The sequence below is a fragment of the Melitaea cinxia genome, chromosome 1 (assembly GCF_905220565.1).
Source record: "Melitaea cinxia chromosome 1, ilMelCinx1.1, whole genome shotgun sequence".
Classification (NCBI taxonomy): domain Eukaryota; kingdom Metazoa; phylum Arthropoda; class Insecta; order Lepidoptera; family Nymphalidae; genus Melitaea; species Melitaea cinxia.
The window spans coordinates 10,714,464-10,735,895 of record NC_059394.1 but is presented as its reverse complement, the minus strand read 5'-3'; the positions used below and the strand labels follow the sequence as shown (position 1 = coordinate 10,735,895).

At 32.6% G+C, this 21,432-nt stretch overlaps 1 protein-coding gene across 1 annotated transcript; it reads left to right on the top strand.

The window, feature by feature from the left end:
* The first annotated feature begins 1,949 nt into the window (after positions 1–1,949).
* LOC123669494 (serine/arginine repetitive matrix protein 1-like) lies at positions 1,950–21,159 on the top strand. Its single transcript, XM_045603103.1, has 5 exons — positions 1,950–2,172; positions 17,325–17,484; positions 18,165–18,994; positions 19,121–19,265; positions 20,408–21,159. Exons 2-5 carry the CDS (start codon positions 17,334–17,336, stop codon positions 20,536–20,538), a joined length of 1,257 nt encoding a protein of 418 aa, XP_045459059.1. The 5' UTR covers positions 1,950–2,172; positions 17,325–17,333; the 3' UTR covers positions 20,539–21,159.
* The last annotated feature ends 273 nt before the right edge of the window (positions 21,160–21,432 follow it).

The following is a 21,432-nucleotide window of genomic DNA, read 5'->3' as shown; positions in this document are numbered from 1 at the left end:
CTACTTCTAACCTAGATGTCAATATTAATGCTAAATATAAAAACGTAACAGATATTCAAGTGCTAGGAACTCAAGCGATGTAAAGACCTAAATAAATCTTTTAACCTTTATACATATACTAAAGGTAATAAAAAATAATATAATGTGTGAGGATAACTATTTCATAAGTTAAAAACTAAATAAAAATATCTGTAATGTGAACACAAAATGTACAAGAAATCTGAAACGTATTATTATACTGAATAAAACTAAAATTTATTATGGAAATCTCAAAGTCTGTTGTAGAGTCTAGATTGACCGTCAGACGGTAGAGACTGTATTTTATACACCTACATAACAAACCTATAAACCTTGACAGAATTAATCGTAGCTATCGTATCTTAGAAATATATTACGAATGTCAAACTTTTATAGGCTATATTTTGTTTATATAAAATTATGTGCTTATTCTTATTGCTAGCTAATGTCTCTATTTTTTTTTTATCATAAGAATGCCGCTTAAGTATTTCTAATTTATCTCTTAATTTATATACACAACTTAAGTCTTTAATATTTACTGGATTATTAAAAAATAATATAAATAAATAAAGTGATAAAGAACAGTTATAATATATATTAAACAGGGTAGCTATAGATATACATATATATGTATGTATGTAAAACAAAAAGGCCTTTAATGTAAATTGAAGATACGGTATTAGTATTACGAAAACTTTAATTTATTATTATAAATTATCTGATTATATTTCTATATTATTACTTAATTACAAGGATAAACTTAGTCACATAGGATTGTTTATTATAAAATACAATGAAAAATTTATACAAAGTTTTAAATCAAATAAATAATTATCTAAAAAATTACTGAGAATTTGCGAGAAATTAAAATACTTTATAATAAAAGCAGGAACTTAAAAATATGTTTTAGAATTTAGATACGTTGTTTAAATATTTAGCCCTTAGCCTTTCGTGAGTTATACAAATTTGATAATAGACGAAATGTAAAGAAAGGCGTTCTCAAGACTGAGAGTAAAGTGCTCGATACTTTTGTAAAGGTTATTTTATTTTAAAAGCAAACAGTGTCAACCGTACAAGAGGGAAGAATTCGAAGGAGTTTTTGTTAGCTGTTTAAAATCATTCATTCCTTTGAGATAAAAGGGTCCCCGAGGATACGTAGCGCAGGTAGGTACACAGTCTTAATAGCAGTTTTTTTTAATAGACAAGATATCCTTTACTACCTGTTGCTACGTTTGTTTAAGTGTCAAAGAAAATATTAAACAGGTATATTTAACACTAAATGCAATATTATAATTTTTGAAGAAATAAGATACGAATAACGTTGACACTTTTTAAAATTATATTTCTATAAAATTACTAAGAGTACGCTTTTTAAGATTATTTAGATTAGTTATAAAGAGTAATTATAAAGAGAAGATTACGAAAATGAAATAGTTATACAATTTCTTTTTTTTGTTTATATTTTTGTTTCTGTACTTGAATTAGTTGCAACTTTTAAAGAGTTCGTATTTTATAACATTTGAGAGAACAAGCTTTGTTTTTATCTTAATGTAGTGTATATAATAAACAAAACACAAACATCATATAATCGCTTCTTTCATATATATATGATATACCTACATAAGTATACCTACTCTACCATAACTTATATTCTCGATAATTTATTAAAGTAGGTTCAAATGTTGATACTATAAACAAACAAAATAAACTCATTATTTTTAGGAAAAAAAAAACTCCTAATTAAAAGAAGTTTAATTTACTTATTAGTACGAAAAATGAATAGCTCTACCTACATTAACCATAGTATATTGTCGTCCTCTTCGTTTCTGTGACTCACAATATATTCGTCTCACTTCTAACGCCCTATTTACAATCGCATTGAGTATAAACAATTTCTTCAACGGTCGCGTAGCTGCGTAATTTTTAAGGTTATGTTAGTATTAATTCAGCCGTTGGTCGAGACGAACGCGCGGACGGTTTGGCTGTCGCTTGCATCGGTTCCGTAGGATCGATACGCATAAACTTAAGTGCATCCTCGTACGAAGTTTAAACTGACAAATTAATGTGATATTGAACGTATAGGGATAAATGTGACTCTACAAGAAAACTTGAACGTTGTTTTGGATTGCACCCCTGCATGAATATATAAATTAGGTATGTTATAATTATTGAACTTAACTGCTGTTTGTCAATTTTGAGCTAATGTTAAACATTTATTTTGACAGCAATAACATAAAACTTGTTATGATTTGAATGTAACGTCTATTTTCAAATAACAACTTAAGTGATAATGAACATTCTCCATCCTTTTTATATTATATCTTCTTTTTAAATATTATGTTGACTTTTATAATCGTTTTAAAAATGCTTTATAATTGCCAAATAAAAAAAAAATACATTCCAATTTCAGTAATTTTAGTTCAAATTGTATTTAACGTACTCTCCAGTCAGCTGGAAAACTGATAGGTAAATGTTTTAAAAAACATGTCTAGCGAAAGTGCATAGCACTGGGGTAATTCGTCCCCTTATAACTTGGCCCCTCGCCATACTCCGATAGACAATTGTACCAAAATTCCACATGCACGTATTGTTCTCTTATTACAATAGTATAAAGGATATAATCCTTCGTACAGGGTTGTGGAGTAGCAATAAGCTCGTGGTTCATTCATCCAACACCCTCAGTATATTACCTATACGACATGCCTATTGCGGTACCTATTGTAACTTGCATCAATCCATTAGACGATTAATTCATCGTATTGTTATAAAACCCTTTGTTGTGCAAATGATGTTTTGCGTATTACCTAACCGCTTACCTAACAAACATAAGATAATACTGTCTTTCGGTATTATTTAAGTAGGTTAACACTGTTTCTAGTATACGAACAAACGTATCTCATGATTTTATTTCAATTCGAACGAGTCATGCGTTACATCCTTGCTTAAAGTTTCTGATTTAAAAGAAGGCGTTAGGTCATTACCACAACACACAAACAAGATCCTCCAATTAAGGCGATGTGTGGGTCTGACTATGAACGAAACATTTCTGTTATTGAGCATATTTGAATAAGTACATCAAGACGGTACTTGTAAGTAAATAATTCCGTGTTTAGACCCGCTTTGTAATTAGTACGTTTTAACTTGATGCTCGATGCTCATATTTTTTGTTGAGTCTCGTAGTTTTGGTACATTTGTCTAATATACTCTATATAAACTCTTATCTTTTCTAGAATCTATAACAATTCAACAAAAATTCACATAGAATACCAGAAGTCAGTCATATTATGTGTTTTAATTTTAAATTATAAATGGTCTAAACTTTTGCTAATGATTTGAGAAATACCGGTAACATAATTATACATGATCTATATAGTAGAGTTTATTTTTAGTTTTGAACCTGACCTGTCAAATAATTATTATTGAAAAAACTAATTTCAGGTTTATATTTTAATGCGCCATAGTTGTCATATGTTAAGGCGAAACAAGATTCTCGAACTATTACTATATTTCTACATCTTACATATAATTGTAAATCTTGCAAAAAAGATATATATATGTTTACATTACCAACCAACTCAATTTTGACGCTTACGTAATTGCTAATAAAATATCCTCTACTATTAAAAGAGCAACTCTATACGTATGTATATACTAGCTGTGCTCGTGACTTCATCCGCGTGGAATAGTGACTCTACATGCTCAACGTGATTCTTTAAATTGGCATAACTTTTTTATTTATAAACCGATTGACATGAAACAAACGCTAAATGTTAACCTTGCCACAATATATTAGTAAAAAACACATCTAAATCGGATAAGCTGTTTCAGAGATTAGCCTGAAAAAACGCACAGACAAACAGACAAAAATTCTGATAATCATTGTTTTGGGTGCTTATCTGCGTTGATAAAGGTCCCAATAATGTTTTTTCTCATATATCTTAAATGTGCAGACATCGACCCGTTACATTTTTATTATAGGTATATTGATGATGTACATATGTTAACGATAATCTGAACATTGTATTTATATAACAGACGTTTTAGCACTGTTCACAAGTTTGACAAAAAATATGTTTCAAGTAACTATCAAGACCACTTAGAGCAAGCATTTTGCCATTTTTTTTACTTTGCTGAAACGTTGTCTGTCAATTGTTTAATTTTAAAAATCTATTCCTAAGATCTTACAGTGGTGCATTAAATTCTTTAAATAATTAAAAATTGATTGAATATTAATTCCTGGAATTTTAGCAATTATTATTATTTTTAAATATATTTTCGTATTGTAATAGTTACTTGGTTGCTTTACAGGAAACATATACTAAAAATAATATGGAGTTATTATTAACTTTCGGATCTTAATCACGATCTATCAAGCTTTCATGATTGCAAAAATAATTTTATGTTCATATTCTAATGCACTATGCTAATGTTTTAGATGAAACTAGACTCTCAAATTATTACTAATCTCAGACGTAACTGTTCATCTTGCGAAAGAGATGTATATACATAATTTATGTATTTGTACAGGAAAGGTTTTATTGTTGAGGTTAATACTGTTTCAAATCAGCTACGTCCTTGATCTATAACGACTAAGATTAAATTTGACATGTCTCTACATTCAGCAACCTTTCACGTTATTACAAGTCACGACACTAAATAGCTACACCGCCTAGTATGTTCCAATATACCCTTTATGAAAAGCATTCATTATTCCTGCATTGAATAAATTTCGAGGGTAGAACAAATTTATTGTTTATGATTTCATAAATGCATTACAAAGCAAATCCGAATAAAACGATACATTTAGATTCAAATATATAGAATCATTAGGCAAAAAAAAAACATAGTATATTAACATTTAAATATATATATTGCCATTACTATCGTAAACATCTTGTTATCTATCAATCATTTTCAAACCGTTAAGTTATGAATTAGTACAAAACTGACAACTACTAGACTATTTTCATCTGCCGCATGTCGAGTAAGCGAAGCGAGTATGTCTCGGCTTTAAAATTAATACAATATGTTACAATGTTTTGTGTTCACCAATTAAGGTCGGTTCCTAATTTTACTGTTGACAATAGCTACGTAGCAAACTGACGACGTTTGAAATACGATAATAACAAAATAATATGTATAGTCTATTCGCTATATAATCAAATTGTAGTTAATTAATTAAGCGCCTGTCTGAAAGACACATCGACTGGTCAATATGAAAACAACATTCTCATTAACTTTGATATAATTGATCAAGGGGCGTGACTAAGCTGGGTGTCATCGCTGAATCACTATTTTCTTAATCCGAATAGGCTATACATGCATATTATATGGACATTATATCCACACAAGCACAGGGAAACTTTCGTTCACAAAGATCAAACGTACAGAGTTATAAGCGCCTATTGCGTTAATAGGGAAATGATATATGTTTGTATTAATTGTACGGGTGCAAGGCAATGATATATATATGTAGTTACCAGTTTATAAGTTCACTCAAGTTATTTATATACGTTACAACCTTAACATCAACAAGTTGATTAACGGTTACGATTCCAACAAACCAACCACCCATGACGATCCTGGTTTTGTGCTTTAACTTTGTAACATTAATGACCTTTATTTTATTTACTTGATTCACCTTTATATCTGTGTTACGAAACAATAATGACAAAAGTTTAATTTCTTGCGTTCTGGTTTTTCCCGTAAGTAATGGCTTATTTGTTTTTATGTAAAGTATGAAAATATATCAAAAAAATATGTCAGATTATCTATATACTCGATGACAACTGCTTATGTATTTCATTCCTTAAATGGGACCGTGATTCGAGAAAAAACATAAAGCGTTTTCTTTTTGCATTAAGTTTGAATTTCATCATCACATCATCAGTCCAGCACATCGCAGCATTCGCGCCAAAAACGGCGTGAACTCGTGTATTTTGCCCATAGTCACCACGCTGAGCAGGCGGATTGGTGACCGCAGGGTTGGCTTTGTTGCACCGAAGACGCTGCTGCCCGTCTTCGGCCTGTGTATTTCAAAGCCAGCAGTTGGATGGTTATCCCGCCATCGGTCGGCTTTATTAACCGACTTCCAAAAAAGGAGGAGGTTCTCAATTCGACTGTATTTTTTATGTATGTTACTTCAGAACTTTTGCGTGGGTGGGCCGATTTCGACAAAAAATTTTTAATCGAAAGGTGGTGTGTGTCATTTGGTCTCATTTAAATTTATTTGAGATCTAACAACAACTTTTCGAGTTATAACTAATAATGCGATTTTACTTCACTATTTTTTCGTCGACCTACGTTGTATTATACCTACCGCATAACTTTTTACTAGATGTATCGATTTTGATGTTTATCATGTGGGTCACATTTAAATTTCATCGAGATCTTACAATAACTTTTTGAGTAATCTTTGATAACGCGTATTTACTTGACTATATTTTCGTCTACCTACGTTGTATTACTTGTCGATGTGATTGAAGTCGGTTTTTTTCGTTTGCGAGCAAATACAATTATAAGTTCCAATGTTATCCCTTAGTCGCCTTTTACGACACCCACTGGAAGAGAGGGACTGGCTATATTCTTTACTGTCGTAACCATACAGCTTCTTCAGTTTCTGTTTACAACATTATAACTCTTATTACTTGTTGTAAGCAGTATCTAATGAATTATACATAACCTATAAGCCTATAACTATCAAGCGAAAGAAAACATCTTTTAAAAGCAAAGTAAAGATATGTATCGTCTAATATAATCAGGGATCACACCGTCTAGACATTGGATTGAATAAAAGTAGTCTGTAATATGCGAGAAAAGAGATATGTTAGGTCTCTCACGTTAGATAATGAAGCCGGCATGCGGACAATGGCTCCTTTATGTATCTAATTATGGGACCGCCCGGTCAACGACAGTGCTGAATAGATGAAGAATTCCCGAACCGGCACTCGACAATGTCATTCTTTGTAAAGATTTTTAAGAAGCATCTTTATTGTACGTGAAAAGCGTTAGTAAGTCAGCGTTTCGTTTATGAGAGATGTTGATAAGTGGATACACAGTGCAGTGAATTTATTGAGTGTCATACTTTTAGAAACCACCGTAGAGATACGAACACCGTAGACACGGCGTGAATAAAGTCGTGGAGTTTTTTGTTTTTGAATTTAAGTTGGTTTAATTGCGTGTGCTCTAACAGAATAGTTTAGTGTCGGCTTTAGTACTTTGATTGTAAAAAAAAATGTTTTTTTTTTTTGTATTTTAAATTAAAATAATATACTGAAGATAACCTGTATTCTATAAATGCCTTATTTTCCTGTATTTTTTTTTATTTGAACCCGTATGAGCTTAGATATTAATAATTAATATAATATAAATTATTATATTTAAGTGTTACGATTCAGCCTGTAACATCCCACTGCTGGACATAGTTCTCTTGTAGGAGAAGGGTCCACCACGCTGCACTACGACGAGTTTGGTACTATATTCTCTACCATAAGTAAAAATCGCTAGAATATTTAATTTAAACATAACGATCAATAGCGAATAGGCAAGTTAGTTCCTATAGTCAGTATTTTCAGTGTTTCAGAAGAAATAAAACTATAAAGTGTGCTTATGTTAATATTTTCCTTAATAAGAGGCTGTTAAGCATAACAAAATGAGGCTTCTTCAAGTAGTTTTATTACTACAACTATCACTATATATTTATGGTAGTACATAATCTAGTGGCGTTAATTATATAAATAACAAAAGTGTGTTAATAATATAAAGGTATAAAGAAATACGGCGATGTAAAGTTTTACTACCAAACAAAAACCGGTAAAGTGTGAGTTGGACTCCCACACGAAGTTTTTCGTCAACGTCCAAAAAACACGTTTCTTGTGGAACAACTTATTTTTGTCTTACATTCATTATTTACGTTTAAATAGGGCCGTAATATTCATATTCTAACAAGTTTAAGTCTGCCTATGCTTTCAAGGATGTCGCACTGTGAAGGACTACTAAATGGACGAGTAATGGATTCATCATAATATTTAAAATAAAACAAATAACAAAAATAGTCGCGAAACGGTAGCAAACAAAATAGATACTATTTGCGTGGTATTTACATTAATTAAAAAAAAAAAAAAACGAAAACTACAATGTTCTTGTTAGAGTGATAAAGTTGTATTTAGTGTAGGAAGTCCTTAATTATGTATATATATACATAGAAACGTTATACCGAAACAAATCCAAGCAGTAAGTGAGTAAAAATGCTTTCCATTCATTATTTATGCTTTATATTATAATTGTTATTTATATTTTGTTATTTAATTAAACTTTATTGATAAAAAAATGTTATTTAACTTGTTTATGGCGCCAGACTATAAAACAATGCCAATGACTACATAGCAGACTATAAACCACAACCAAATGAGTAACATTGAAACTTAATGCGGCTGTTACTGCAAGGGAAGGCTAGTTTTAGTGCAAAGGTTTTATTTGTATCTTTTAAGTATGTACTCTTAAATACTACGAAGTCATTTTTAATTTATTATTTTTGTATTACTTAATGATGTAACCAATTAAAGTACGCAAATAAAATCATTGGTCTACATTAATTAAGGTTTTAACTCATTAGATTCTTAACTACATACCCATTTTTATAATATGCATGCATCTTGCTCTTGTAGCTCAGAATTGATATCAAATGAAGCGTTAAAGTTTAATCTCTTTCTGTTCTTGGGTGCAGAATAACAGACAGTCTTCTTTTTTCTCAGTCTTTTAAAGATTAAAAAATTAAACATATGAATTAGATCTGTTTTATTATATTGAAAGATAAAATAAATTCTTAGTAAATAGACAACAAGAGTCAAAATTTATGATATCCTTATAACATTTTAGCAGTTTACAGCATATTTGGTGCAACGCGTTGGCGCAAAGGTCACAGCTCTGGTTTGTGGCTGTTGCGCTGGTGGTTGCGGGTTCAATCCCGCACATGACAAACATTTGTATTGGCTATATAGATGTTTGCCGTCATCTGGGTGTTTCTGCAGTCCTTGTGAGTCTCCCCACCGTGCTTCGAAGAGCACGTTAAGCTGTCGGTCCCGGTTGTTATCATGTACACCTGATAGCGATCGTTACTCATAGAAGGGAATACGAGTATATGCGCCAACCCGCATTGGAGCAGCGTGGTGGATTAAGTTCCAATCCTTCTCGTTCGTGGGGAAAGAGGCATATGACCAGCAGTGGGATATTATAGGCTAAAGTGCACAATATGTGTAGAATGTGTTATCACAGCATCATAACCCAATTATAGCAGGTACACATAGTAAAAACTAGAGTTCTACAAATTGTTGTAGTATTACATTTATAATTTCGCTGAATAATCATCAGCTGTCATAATCACACTTTCTGATCGTAAAGGGAAACAAGAGGTACAATGTAATAAAAATCATAGCAGAACTGGAGCAAACGATTTCACCTGAGAAAAATTTAATAAAGGTAACTGAACGACATAATAGCGAGTACGAACTGTAGTTCCCAGAACCATCGGATCTAGGACGTCGGTGATGAGATGTTTGCCGTTCATAAATTGTACTGTGTGCAATTTAACCGCACATTGTTGAGTTATTATCATTCAACTGATTTATAATACAACATATAGCTATAAAAATACATAAAGAAAAACTGATCAAATTTGCACGAGATTACACGACAAGAACGAGCTTTTGTTTAAATAAGAGTCACCAAAATTAAAAGATATGAGGTAATATACACATAAAAAATATTGTGCAATTGAAAATCTTATTAAAACTTATGTACATTGACGTTTAAAAGTATTTGTCATGCTCAGCTTTTACGAAAAGAAAAGAATAAGTAGAATATAAGATTTGAAATTAATTTATAATGAGATAAAGAAATCTTCAATGTACGATTGGCTTTGCTTCGCTGTGACAGCTTATACATTGCTCGGTCTAGTTACGGTATGAAAAAAAGATAAAACAATTTAAACAAAAATGATTATTGTTATTAGAGTTCACTTACTCTATCTTCGTTAACTTTTACAGAATTTTCACAGATAAAAGTTATAAATATGTCACAATATTTAAAGATTACCCTTCCTTAGTCAAATCATCATCATTACAGCCTATACAGTCCACTGCTGGACATAGGCCTCCACAAGTTTACGCCAAAAATAACGTGAACTCATGTGTTTTGCCCATAGTCACCACGCTGGGCAGGCGGGTTGGTGACCGCAGTACTGGCTTTGTCGCACCGAAGACGCTGCTGCCCGTCTTCGGCCTGTGTATTTCAAAGCCAGCAGTTGGATGGTTATCCCGCCATCGGTCGGCTTCTTAAGTTCCAAGGTGGTTGTGGAACCTTGTTATCCCTTAGTCGCCTCTTACGACACCCACGGGAAGAGAGGGGGTAGCTAAATGCTTTGGTGCCGTAGCCACACAGCACACCTATATGTTATCCTTAGTCAAAACACAGTATGATTTATATTTAAAACGGGATATATACAAAGAGTTACCGCCCATTTTTATACCAAGGGCCTTATGTCGTTTTTTAACTCCAAAATATATTTGAATTAAAAATTCCTATATATACAAAGGTGTGAACCTTCTCTATGCACACAAACAATACGAAACATGGGTCACATTCCTCGGTCTCTGTTGTGCCACTATCGCCCTCGTAGTTAAGCATAAATCTCAGTTTCGTTAATAAGTGTGGGCGTTGTGTAGACACGAACCCATTACACGCGACATAAATTCTTATTTAACATTACCAAGATCGAATGACTTAATAATCGGCATATAGCTATTTTGACGCCACGGTAGGTATCGTACAATGCTAACAAATATTATTGCGGTTTTATCAATCTATTATTTGTCAAAGCTTTATGAATGACATCAGCAATGATTCTTAACCACATTATGTGGCGAAAAACAAATACATATGTTAAAGTATTACATTAAGTTAACGTAACAATAGAGTTTATTTTTAAACAAAAAGAAAAGTACTTTTGAAATAATTTGCATTTAGAATTTGCAATAAGGTAGGTATATGTTGTATTTTCATTACACAGTGTTAGTTTTCCAATTTAAAAATCAAAATAAGTGCACTAATAAACGGCGTTTAGAAATGTTTAACATCTGATCTACACTCATGCCCTTCTGGGCATCGCTAATTAGTCCACAAATAACGGAAGCACAGTTCTCTTTACATTTTTCACACGTTTTATTATGCGAAATGAGGTAAACGAACCTCGAACATGAGAATTACTATTTGGTCATCATTTAGTGTTTATTTAATATGGTTAATTAATTACTGTAAATCATCATAATATTTTATAGAATTAAAAACGGCAGAAATGGCACTAGAGGTTTTATAAGTTTTTTAACCTTATCTACTTCGCAAACTTTGTAAAGAAGAAACATCTACATTTTGGGTTGTTGAAAGTTTATAGACAGTTCACAAAAATTCATCACTAAGCACATAATATGGTGACTTTCGTCATGTAAATTCTATTAGATTTTTATGCGTTACAGAAATCTGCTGATTAAATTTAAGTAAATAAATTCTTAACACAACAACATTCACATATAATACCATATACATATACATATATAACAACCAGTCCTGTGTTTTATAATGCCGATAGGCGTGGATACATTATAAGTTAAAAAAAAACACTTGAAATAAAAATAAAGTATTATAATTTTTGATAGGTGTAACTTTTAGGCTTTCTAAATGAAAAAAAATAAAATAAGTGACAATATATTTATAGCGTCATCAAAAACTTTTTTTGTTTGAAACTAAGTTTATAACACGAGATAAATTTAAAAGTTTTTGTATATACGCGTTGGATTTATTTGTAGGTAATGTTAGAGTTAATAATAACTTATAGAAAAAAATTATATTTAAAAAAAGAAGATTTATTTTTATTTTTTAGTTTAGAGACAGACAATACTGTTGCGTTAAGTGATTCGCCTTACGATATAACCGAATGTGACGTTATTTTTACGAAATGGTGGTTTCAATATTCGCAGTTTCAGAATAAATGACGCTTCAAATTTCAACAAATTTCGTTTTGTTAAAATTAACTAATGCGTTTGTGGAACGAGGGTTGCAATAAAATTGTTCTTTTCTTGTCTTTTGAATCAGTAATTAATCTGAAACTGCGTGTTTTGATTTTTTGTAGTATTTATAACTACGGAGCTATAACTCATTTAAATATTTGCGGTGCCGCTAGAGTAACTAGTATACTCTACTAGCTGCGTAATATTTGCATTCAAAACACAAATTTTTTGGAATCGCCCACTTTAAATGACAGAACGACAATAGCAACAACATAACAAGAAAGGAATCCAAACGACAAAATATTATTGATAGCTTGCGTTAACAGTTTACATTTATGTTAATTAAAAAAAGTCTACATTTCTAACAAAAATAACTGCTAAAACATAATAATACAACCAGTTATATTTTGAGGCTAAATCCTTCCTTCAGACTAGCGGGAAATGCTAGACTTGCATAAACTGTTGGGCGGAAGAGCAGTGACCACGACCGGCCGAATTCGGCTCACAACGGTACTGACCGGTGCAAATTAATGACGTTTTCAGACCAGTTAGGTTGATTCTATTTTGTTATTTAATACGTTTTTTATTTAATAATAGTTCTCTATTAAAAACATCAATTTATCTTTGCTTCAATAAAATTTAGTGTATTTTTAAATTACAGAGTCTATAACATACAAATGTTTTAAATTATATATTATTACAATTAAAATTAACATTAATTGTTAATACGAGACGCATCGTTTGCCTCGTGCAATATATCTTTTCTCCCTACAGACATTTGAGCGCACCATTTGTAATCAAAAAGTCGGGGGAAGTAAAAATTTAATTACATACTGCCTCCATGACTCTCTGGAGACCCGTGTCGTATAATCAACATTGTTTTGCGGTTGACAGCCCTTGCTTAGACTTAATATTAATCACCGCCATTATCCTACGTCCTAACGATATACTGCCCCACATTCTGCTCGTTACTGTCAATTTATTTCACTTGTCCCAATCAACTGAATTAAAATTATAATATTATATCATACCTTATGTTACGGTTGTAAAAAAGCCTATTTTAAAAAAGAACTTACGTAATATCCATTATGTTCTATGTAATAAGTTAGTAATATTTAATATAATTATAGTTATTTTATGTGCAAATACTTGGAAAATAGTATATTGTATAAAATTAGAAAACACTACCTTTAATACATTTACACAAAAATAAATGAGCCTGTCTGGTTAATCTCTCGCTTTATCTCTCGTCGGTAATACTAAAATAATTATTATTCTTATCATGCATGGTAATCGTTATGCCTCATTAAAGGTTACATAAAATTTAACACTTGTTCAAAGAACTTAAATTTCTAATGCTCGAACAGCTATCGCCTTAAAGGGGTAATAAAATGTTCGTTTAAAACATTCCTCGTTTTATTATTCTGAGCACGCGATCCCTAACGCTTGGGCCCTAGTAGATTTCTTAATTTTCATGGCTAGATGTAGAATAACTTGTACAGGATAATGAACGTGTTCTGTATGGGAGACCGTAATCGCTCCTCGACCGGATATCCGTAACGCACCAGCGCGGTGCATTCGATGCACCGTCTGGGAAGTAAATACACTTATAACGTCGTATTTATATATTACGTTCGCAGTAATCTACTATATAATAAATTTTGTTAATTAACGTATTAATTAAAATAAATCTGTGCCCCCTGTGAAAAGTGATACAAGTTGAAAATTGTCCTTTTACATGAAAGCAAAAAGATTTCACATAAATCTTCTTAATAAACTAGTGGCCTATAACTAAGTGGCCTAGGTTCAATTTGAATACCTTCTTTTGTAGGGTAAAACATTCTCTTTCAATATACATTTAGATTTTATTTGAAGTTCTACTTCTGTTGGCGCGTTAGGGAAAAATTATGGGAGCAAATTTTTACGATTCGTGCGTCACGAAAAAACCGACATACTGAAGTTAAATAGTCAACGAAGAAGAAGTTAGCAACGTGAAGTTAGTTAGCCAATGAAGCACAACTTCTTACGTGCGTACATAGGCACACATTTTTTAGAGTTCCGTACCCTAAGGGTAAAAACGGGATCCTATTACTAAGACCTTGTCTGTCCGTCCGTCCGTCTATCTGTCTTTAGGCTGTATCTTAAGAACCGCGATAGCTAGACAGTTTTCACAAATTATGTATTTCTGTTGCCGCTATAACAATAAACACTAAAAACAAAATAAAATAAATATTTAAGGGGATTCCCGTATGGGAACAAAAGGGCAGAAAAAGGGCTCTTTTTTACGAAATAATATTTTTGCTAAACAATGGCAACAGGTAGGCACTTGAAATATTGAAATAGTCAGTAGGGCTCGTATAAAAAAAAAAAAAAAACACTTTTTGCCCGTCATTAAAATCAGCACCAGGTAAACGCTTGAAATATTCACAAAATATTTAGTTTTATTTAAGATTTGGTTACATCCAGACTCCATGGTTACAGAGACCAGGACAAGAAAAACTAAAAAAAAGTTACAATATGAAATTTGTGTACCTACTGTTGTTAACTTAGTCAATGGTACGGAAACCTTCGTGCGTGAGTCCGACTGTTCGACCGCGATTGTTCGACTTTTTTTGTTTAATTTTAAAGATAATTTACAAAAAAGCTTTTGAGTTTATCCTTTTACACAATTATTGAGTGCTTAAATTATGTGACAAATGATATCCTGCTGAAAATCTGGAGCAGCCCGACTGGGAAGTATACGTCGACCTTCGAAGATCACAGCTAAATAAGGTGACTGGAGCTCCTGGGGGTACAGTCGACAACGTCTATAGGCTACGGTAATCGATTACATATTACATGTTTAGGTGAGCCATACGCTTGTTTGTCGACTAAGATGTATGAAAAAAAATACTTTAGACCAAGTTATAAGTATTAAGGTTTTAAGTATTTTATTATTATTTTTTATCTAAATTGTAGAATAATGATCTCATCACAATGTTCCACAAACAAAAGATAAAGATACCCTTACGTTTCTTTATACCCTTTACGTTTCTTTATACCCTTTACGTTTCTTTTTTTATCATTCGCATTTTCAAATAATTTAGCTGAATTAAACTTAACTCTAGATAATAATAATAATCTTTATTGTACACCATTAAAAGTGATTCATTAAAGTGGCGGTTAAATGGCGGTCTTATCGCTAAAAAAGTGATCTCTTACAGACAACCTTTGGGTTGGACACGAAATAGAAACTGCGGTTAGGAAGTGATTGGTGGGTGAATTAGAATATTTTTCAATAAAATACATATGGACAATATATAACCATAATCAAACTATATATATAATACCTATATATACAATACATATATATAATATAAAGACGATAAAGGCTATCATGACGTGGTTAGTGACAAATAGTGTAGTTTAAGATATTTTTTTAGGGGAAAAGGTTTTGGGCTTGTCTAATAGGAAGAGGGAGTGAGTTCCAGAGTTGTATAGCTATAACAGAGAAGGAATAAGAGTAATAGCTATAACGTTATATAGTATGTATAGCTATAACGCTAGCGTTCCTCGAGGTAAGGAGGTGTAACAGGATGAAACACACGGTAACGCAGTGAGAGATGTAATTAGATATGATCGCACTTAAATTACAAAGCACGAAATGAATTCTTCGAGTAATTGTACCTAAACATAGCAGATAGACCAAAATAATTGTTAATTTTTTCTGATAATGCCCAGGTAAAAATTACAAAAAGGGGCTACTCGACGCTCGCTCTAACTGGACTTATATCACTCATCACAGGAGGCACAAATATAATAATAATTATTAATATCAATGCAATAATAAATAGCAAACATGTAAATAACTAAATCAATTTAGGTCTCACGGTGTTGGTTATTCGAACGACCTAAACCCACGCTGTGTGGGTGCTATGATTGTCAACCTCAGTTTGGTCATTCGAGAAAGCTATATAGACCAATATAAATATTTTAAAATTTATCACTAACACTTTTAGAACTATTTTACGGTGGGGCTATAAAACTGCAGCATTAATAATACATTCGATTGACTTCCCTAAAATGGATAACGCATATTTTTTGCGCACTGAGTTGTGACAATCACTTCTGAACTATATATGACTATAATAATGATACAAAAACTAAAATGGGCCCACACTAACTTACTTGCAACCAGAATTATAAATAAATAGTAAAACACTTATAAGTTAAAAGGGTTCCTATATTTAGATGATGATGCGGTTCGCCAGGTTAGTGTACTTGAACTTCTTTATAGTACTTCGAATATTAATTACTTTGGCCGACGAATCTAAATTAATTTGAGTATCGAAAAAACAAAGTATTTCCTGCACAGTATTGATAAAAACATTTTTGTCTTGTAATTAAAGTATCGTATCTATAGTGTTCATGGCAAAGTGTTGCAAAAGAATTGAGTAATTTTATTCTATAGAATATCGTTATCAATTTAAATTGACATTAAATGATAAGCAAGGTGCTTAACCTTTTTTACTTACGACTAGACGACTGATTATTTGAATTTGATAATTGTTTTTTTTTTTAATAATTTGTAGAGTTTTGGTTCCATTAAAATAATCTTTCAGATGATTTTTGAAAATGAATTGTTACATTTTAGAGGACAAATCATAAGAGTGTAGTATTTAATATGCAAAGACTGTAGTCTTCTTCTATATATTTAAATTTGAAGCAAAAACTTTGTACCCATTTTGCGAAAATTGGGCGCACGAAGGAGTATGAAATTTCGCACACTTAGTTTTAATAGAGGTGGGCAGAACGCTAATTCTTTTTTTTTTAATTATGCATAAAAATACATCAAAACACTAAAAAATCATTACACATATATTCATAACTATATAAACGCATATATATTCTTTTGTTTATTATTACAGAAGTATAGTCTGACAATAGAACCTTAATAATATTCAAAGTTATAAATTAAATTAGTTATGGTCGAACTTGATCACAGGGCGACCACTAGTATTTATATATTATCTATAATATGTTTAGATCTTGTGATGAATAAGGTTTTCAGACCTCCGGGGGAGGTTAGGGGGATAGGTTCAGGTAAGGGGCTTGCTGTTCTTGTGTAGCAGGTGTCCACAGGTTATGGTAGCCGCCAAACGTACGTATGTTTGCCACCTTTATAATAAAAAAGGTACCATACTATAAGCCCTGGAGCATGAAGCATTATTTACTTGGTATTAATTTCATGTGTATGTAACATTCCAGGTTGTAACAATGGGGGCTCCAGCATGGGGTTCTCGAGGCGATCGTCCGCGGTTGCTGCGGATGACGCCGCTACGTCACAGTTTTGCAGCACCAGCCACGCCGCCTGCGCAACCACCCCGTACACATGACTATGCATCGGATGCTGATACTAACAAAAAAGGTATTATCATTATCAAAATATAAAATGGTAGATATATGGTAGAGCAAGACTCTTTATGATTTAAAGAAAATATGTACCTACATTTTTCACATGAATTTGCTCATGGTTATTTAGTATACCAACTTGTTTAAGCAATCTGACATTCTGAACTCATTAGTATTGTTTCATTAGATCTCATTTTTATTATAACGTTTGAAACTGTATTTGTGTATCTATACTAATATAATAAAGCTGAAGAGTTTGTTTGTTAGTTTGTTTACTTGAACGTGCTAAAGTCAAGAACCACTGGTCCGATTTTAAAAATTCTCTCAGTGCTAGATAGCCCATTTATCGAGGAAAGCAACAGACTATATAACATTTTAGTATTTTTTTTTCTTAAATTAACGCGAGTGAAACCGTGGGGGACATGAAGTACCTATATAAAGGGAAACAAGTATATGTACACAAAATTTAAAGTAATTTAGCGTACATAATTATTTGCTATAGGTATATTAAAATACGTTTTATTTTTGTTTATAAGTTTTATTTATTAATAGATAATAAAAGAAATCACCAAAATAAACATACAATATTTACAGTATCATATAGTTAATATTGGTTTTACTCAAAGTTATAAAAAATACCTGTTTACATGTTCTCAAGGCGCAGGTTACATTTTGACATTCAATACATTCTTTCAGAAGAAAGCTGGAACGCGAACTTGTCTCAGAGGTGGAGAAAGTTAAGGCGTCGATGTTCGCGTTTGCGGCCCGGATCTGGTAATCGCGAGCCGAGCCCCGTGCGATGTTCACCATCGCCCCCGCGACCGCCTCCGCATTGTTCTCCTGCTCCACCTTCTAAGCTATCCTTCAGACACCGTGGTAAAGTTTATACCACCGCATCACTACGTGTCACCAGCGGTGCGCCAGATTTACTCCGAGCATTGGGTAAGCTAGGTGGTGGCTTACGCAGGCGAGCCTTATCAGCGCACGATGTTCTTACACCACCGCCGCAACAACCTTCTACATTTTACGTACCAAGTCCAAGCAACACTAGAACAACTTCATCACCATCGCCACCTCGACAGAGCGCCACAGTACATAGACGTTGTAGCTCACCAAATGTCTACAGAGCAAAGGATTCTCCGAGAAATCGAACTCCACTAATTCAAAGTCAAGATGATGAAAGTCGTGACGTTGTTGATTTTAATGATGGACTAGAACGTAAGAAAAGTAGCAAAGACGTTCGATGTAGACCATATAGTGAAAATGTCGAAGTAGAAAACATGTATAGGAATGGATATAACAGATTGACATCAGACACAACAGATAGGCTTTGGGATGAGCCGTACCGACTGCCTCGAGTACACGCCCGACAAGAACCTATTCAGCTATTACGTAACTCGGTTGCTGAGCTGAGGGTAAGCTCGACACCTCGTTCTACTCGCCCACCTCCTGCACCGCCTGTTTCTGCTCAGAAATCTAACAAGAGACCACCTGCACCAGAACCACGTGATACTCAAGCATTTGAGGTAATTTTCATATGAATATTCATCTCGTATTGCTTTTTAATTTTAAAATATTCTAATGTACCTTAATAAATGTATTTAAAAATAGGTAGTAAGAGTTTTAATGCTAAAAATTAATTTACGTTTCAGGTACGTTTTACTAAGTCGGCGGGAGGTAAGGGGCTTGGTTTTAGCATTGTGGGTGGACGCGACTCACCTCGAGGCGACATGGGCATCTTTGTGAAAACCATATTCAATAACGGTCAAGCAGCGGAATCTGGCTTACTTCGTGAAGGTAAATTTTACATAAATTAGAAAGCGGAAACCAAAAAATTATATAATTATGCTTTATTGTAAGTAAATGCAATACTGTCCATACTTTATGCATGTGAGTTTTATCAGTTAGGCAGTTAAGGTATGTTAAGAAAACCCCATTTGATCACACACACATATATCGCTGTGTTGTAGTGGTCCAAGTAGTCGCCTAAAAGACCGGCGGTTCGATTCCCGCTCAGGAAGGATATTTGTATTTGTGCAAATATTCCTTTTCGGTTTGGATGTCTGTCCTTATGGGTGTCTCCATCGTGCCTCGGAGAGCACGTTAAGCCGTCGATCCCGGTTGTTATCATAAATACCTGATAGCGATCGTTACTCATAGTAAGGAATATATCCGCCAACCCACAGTGAAGCAGCGTGGTGAATTAAGCTCCAATCCTTCTCCTACGTGGAGAAAGGCTTATGTCCAACAGTGTGATGTTACAGGTTGAATGAGATATATATACTCTGTTTGATCAAATATATATACACGAGTTTATACAATATATCTCTTGGGGGCGATATTATTTTTTTATAAATTGCTAGCTGACCCTGCAAACATTATTTTGCCATTAAGTTATTAACCCCTTAACCCCACCTTCCCCTATAACTTAGGGGTATGAAAAATAGATGTTGGCTGATTCTCAGACCTACCCGATATGCACACAAAATTTCATAAAAATCGGTCCAGCTGTTTCGGAGGTTATTGTAACTAACATTGTGACTAAATAATTACCGTCGCTTCGTTTCTTTACAACGGTTTACTTACAGCTGACTTGAACTTTAAGATTAAAAAATTACCCCTTTTCACCTGCAAATTGCAAAGTCGTTATTTAAAGGTTACCTAAGAATTAACCAATGTTGAATAGACGTTATACGGTGATAAAAATGGCAATAAATATTTATTTACATACTTGTATAATGTATATATTACATGTAGAATTTCATTTAAAAATTTTAAATTAAAATGTGCTGTTAAATTTGTTTTGTTTTTTAAGTTTCCATTAGATATTCTTTCTTCGTAATTTTGTGTCTTTTGTATATGAGTAAGCTAAGTTTAACAAACTAAAATACCTCAAAAAGCTTTCACAAATATGAACTCATGATTATCGTATGTTCCAGGTGACGAGATAATGTCAGTGAATGGACGAGGCACGGCTGGTTTAACTCACAGTGAAGCTATAAGACTTTTCAAAGACGTGCGCGCCGGTCCTGTAATTTTACGAGTGACGAGACGTGCGCCTGCGCGCTGACTGCCTTGCGCCTGTTGCGGTGATCCGCTCCAGGCGCCAACTAATATTTCCACCTACTCCACTTTGTAACATACGTCATGTATTTTAGCACTTATAAATAATTTAATAATATGTAGTCAACGTAAATTCATTTAACTGAGTCCAAAGACACTAAAATGTTGATAAGACCACATTTCAAAACCAAACGTTAATTTTATTCACAAGCATGCTTATTAATATTTTAGTTTTTGTTTTGAACATATTAGAAGCATTTAATTTTAAACGTTTATAATTATGCCTTGCACGACTGTACATATGCATATTAAATATATTATGCAACGATAGTCATGTAATATGATCCATAATTGGAAATGTCACCTTTAGTTGGTATAAGTTTTAATGGTTCGCTGCAATTATTTCGTTATCATCAGACTTAACTATCTAAATTTTAATACAACATGTTATACAGATTAGACATACTGTCAGTTTTGATGTATGTATAATCAATCATTAAAAGCACAAACTGTACATAGTATATTTATTATATTTATACAGAACTTTACAATTAATTATTATTAATAAGAAGACAAATACATGTCTGTGATAAATACAAGACGAATGATAAAATTTTCAAGCTGCTAATAATATTTTATTTATTTTAAATATTTAAGGGTACCTACACTATAAAAGCGTCCGAAGGTAAACTATTAATAATGCATAGTTTAGCGATAAAATTAAAATGCCCAGTGGAAATTAAAATGTGAAAATAGAAAATACAAATGTAACATTGTTAGTAACTTACAAAATAAAATGTAAGAAGCGTGTCATTTACATTTTATTACCATCATAATTGGAATTGGGTACGTATTACTGTAGGTAATTACGATTACGATTGTAATTAGCTGTCTCGAACAT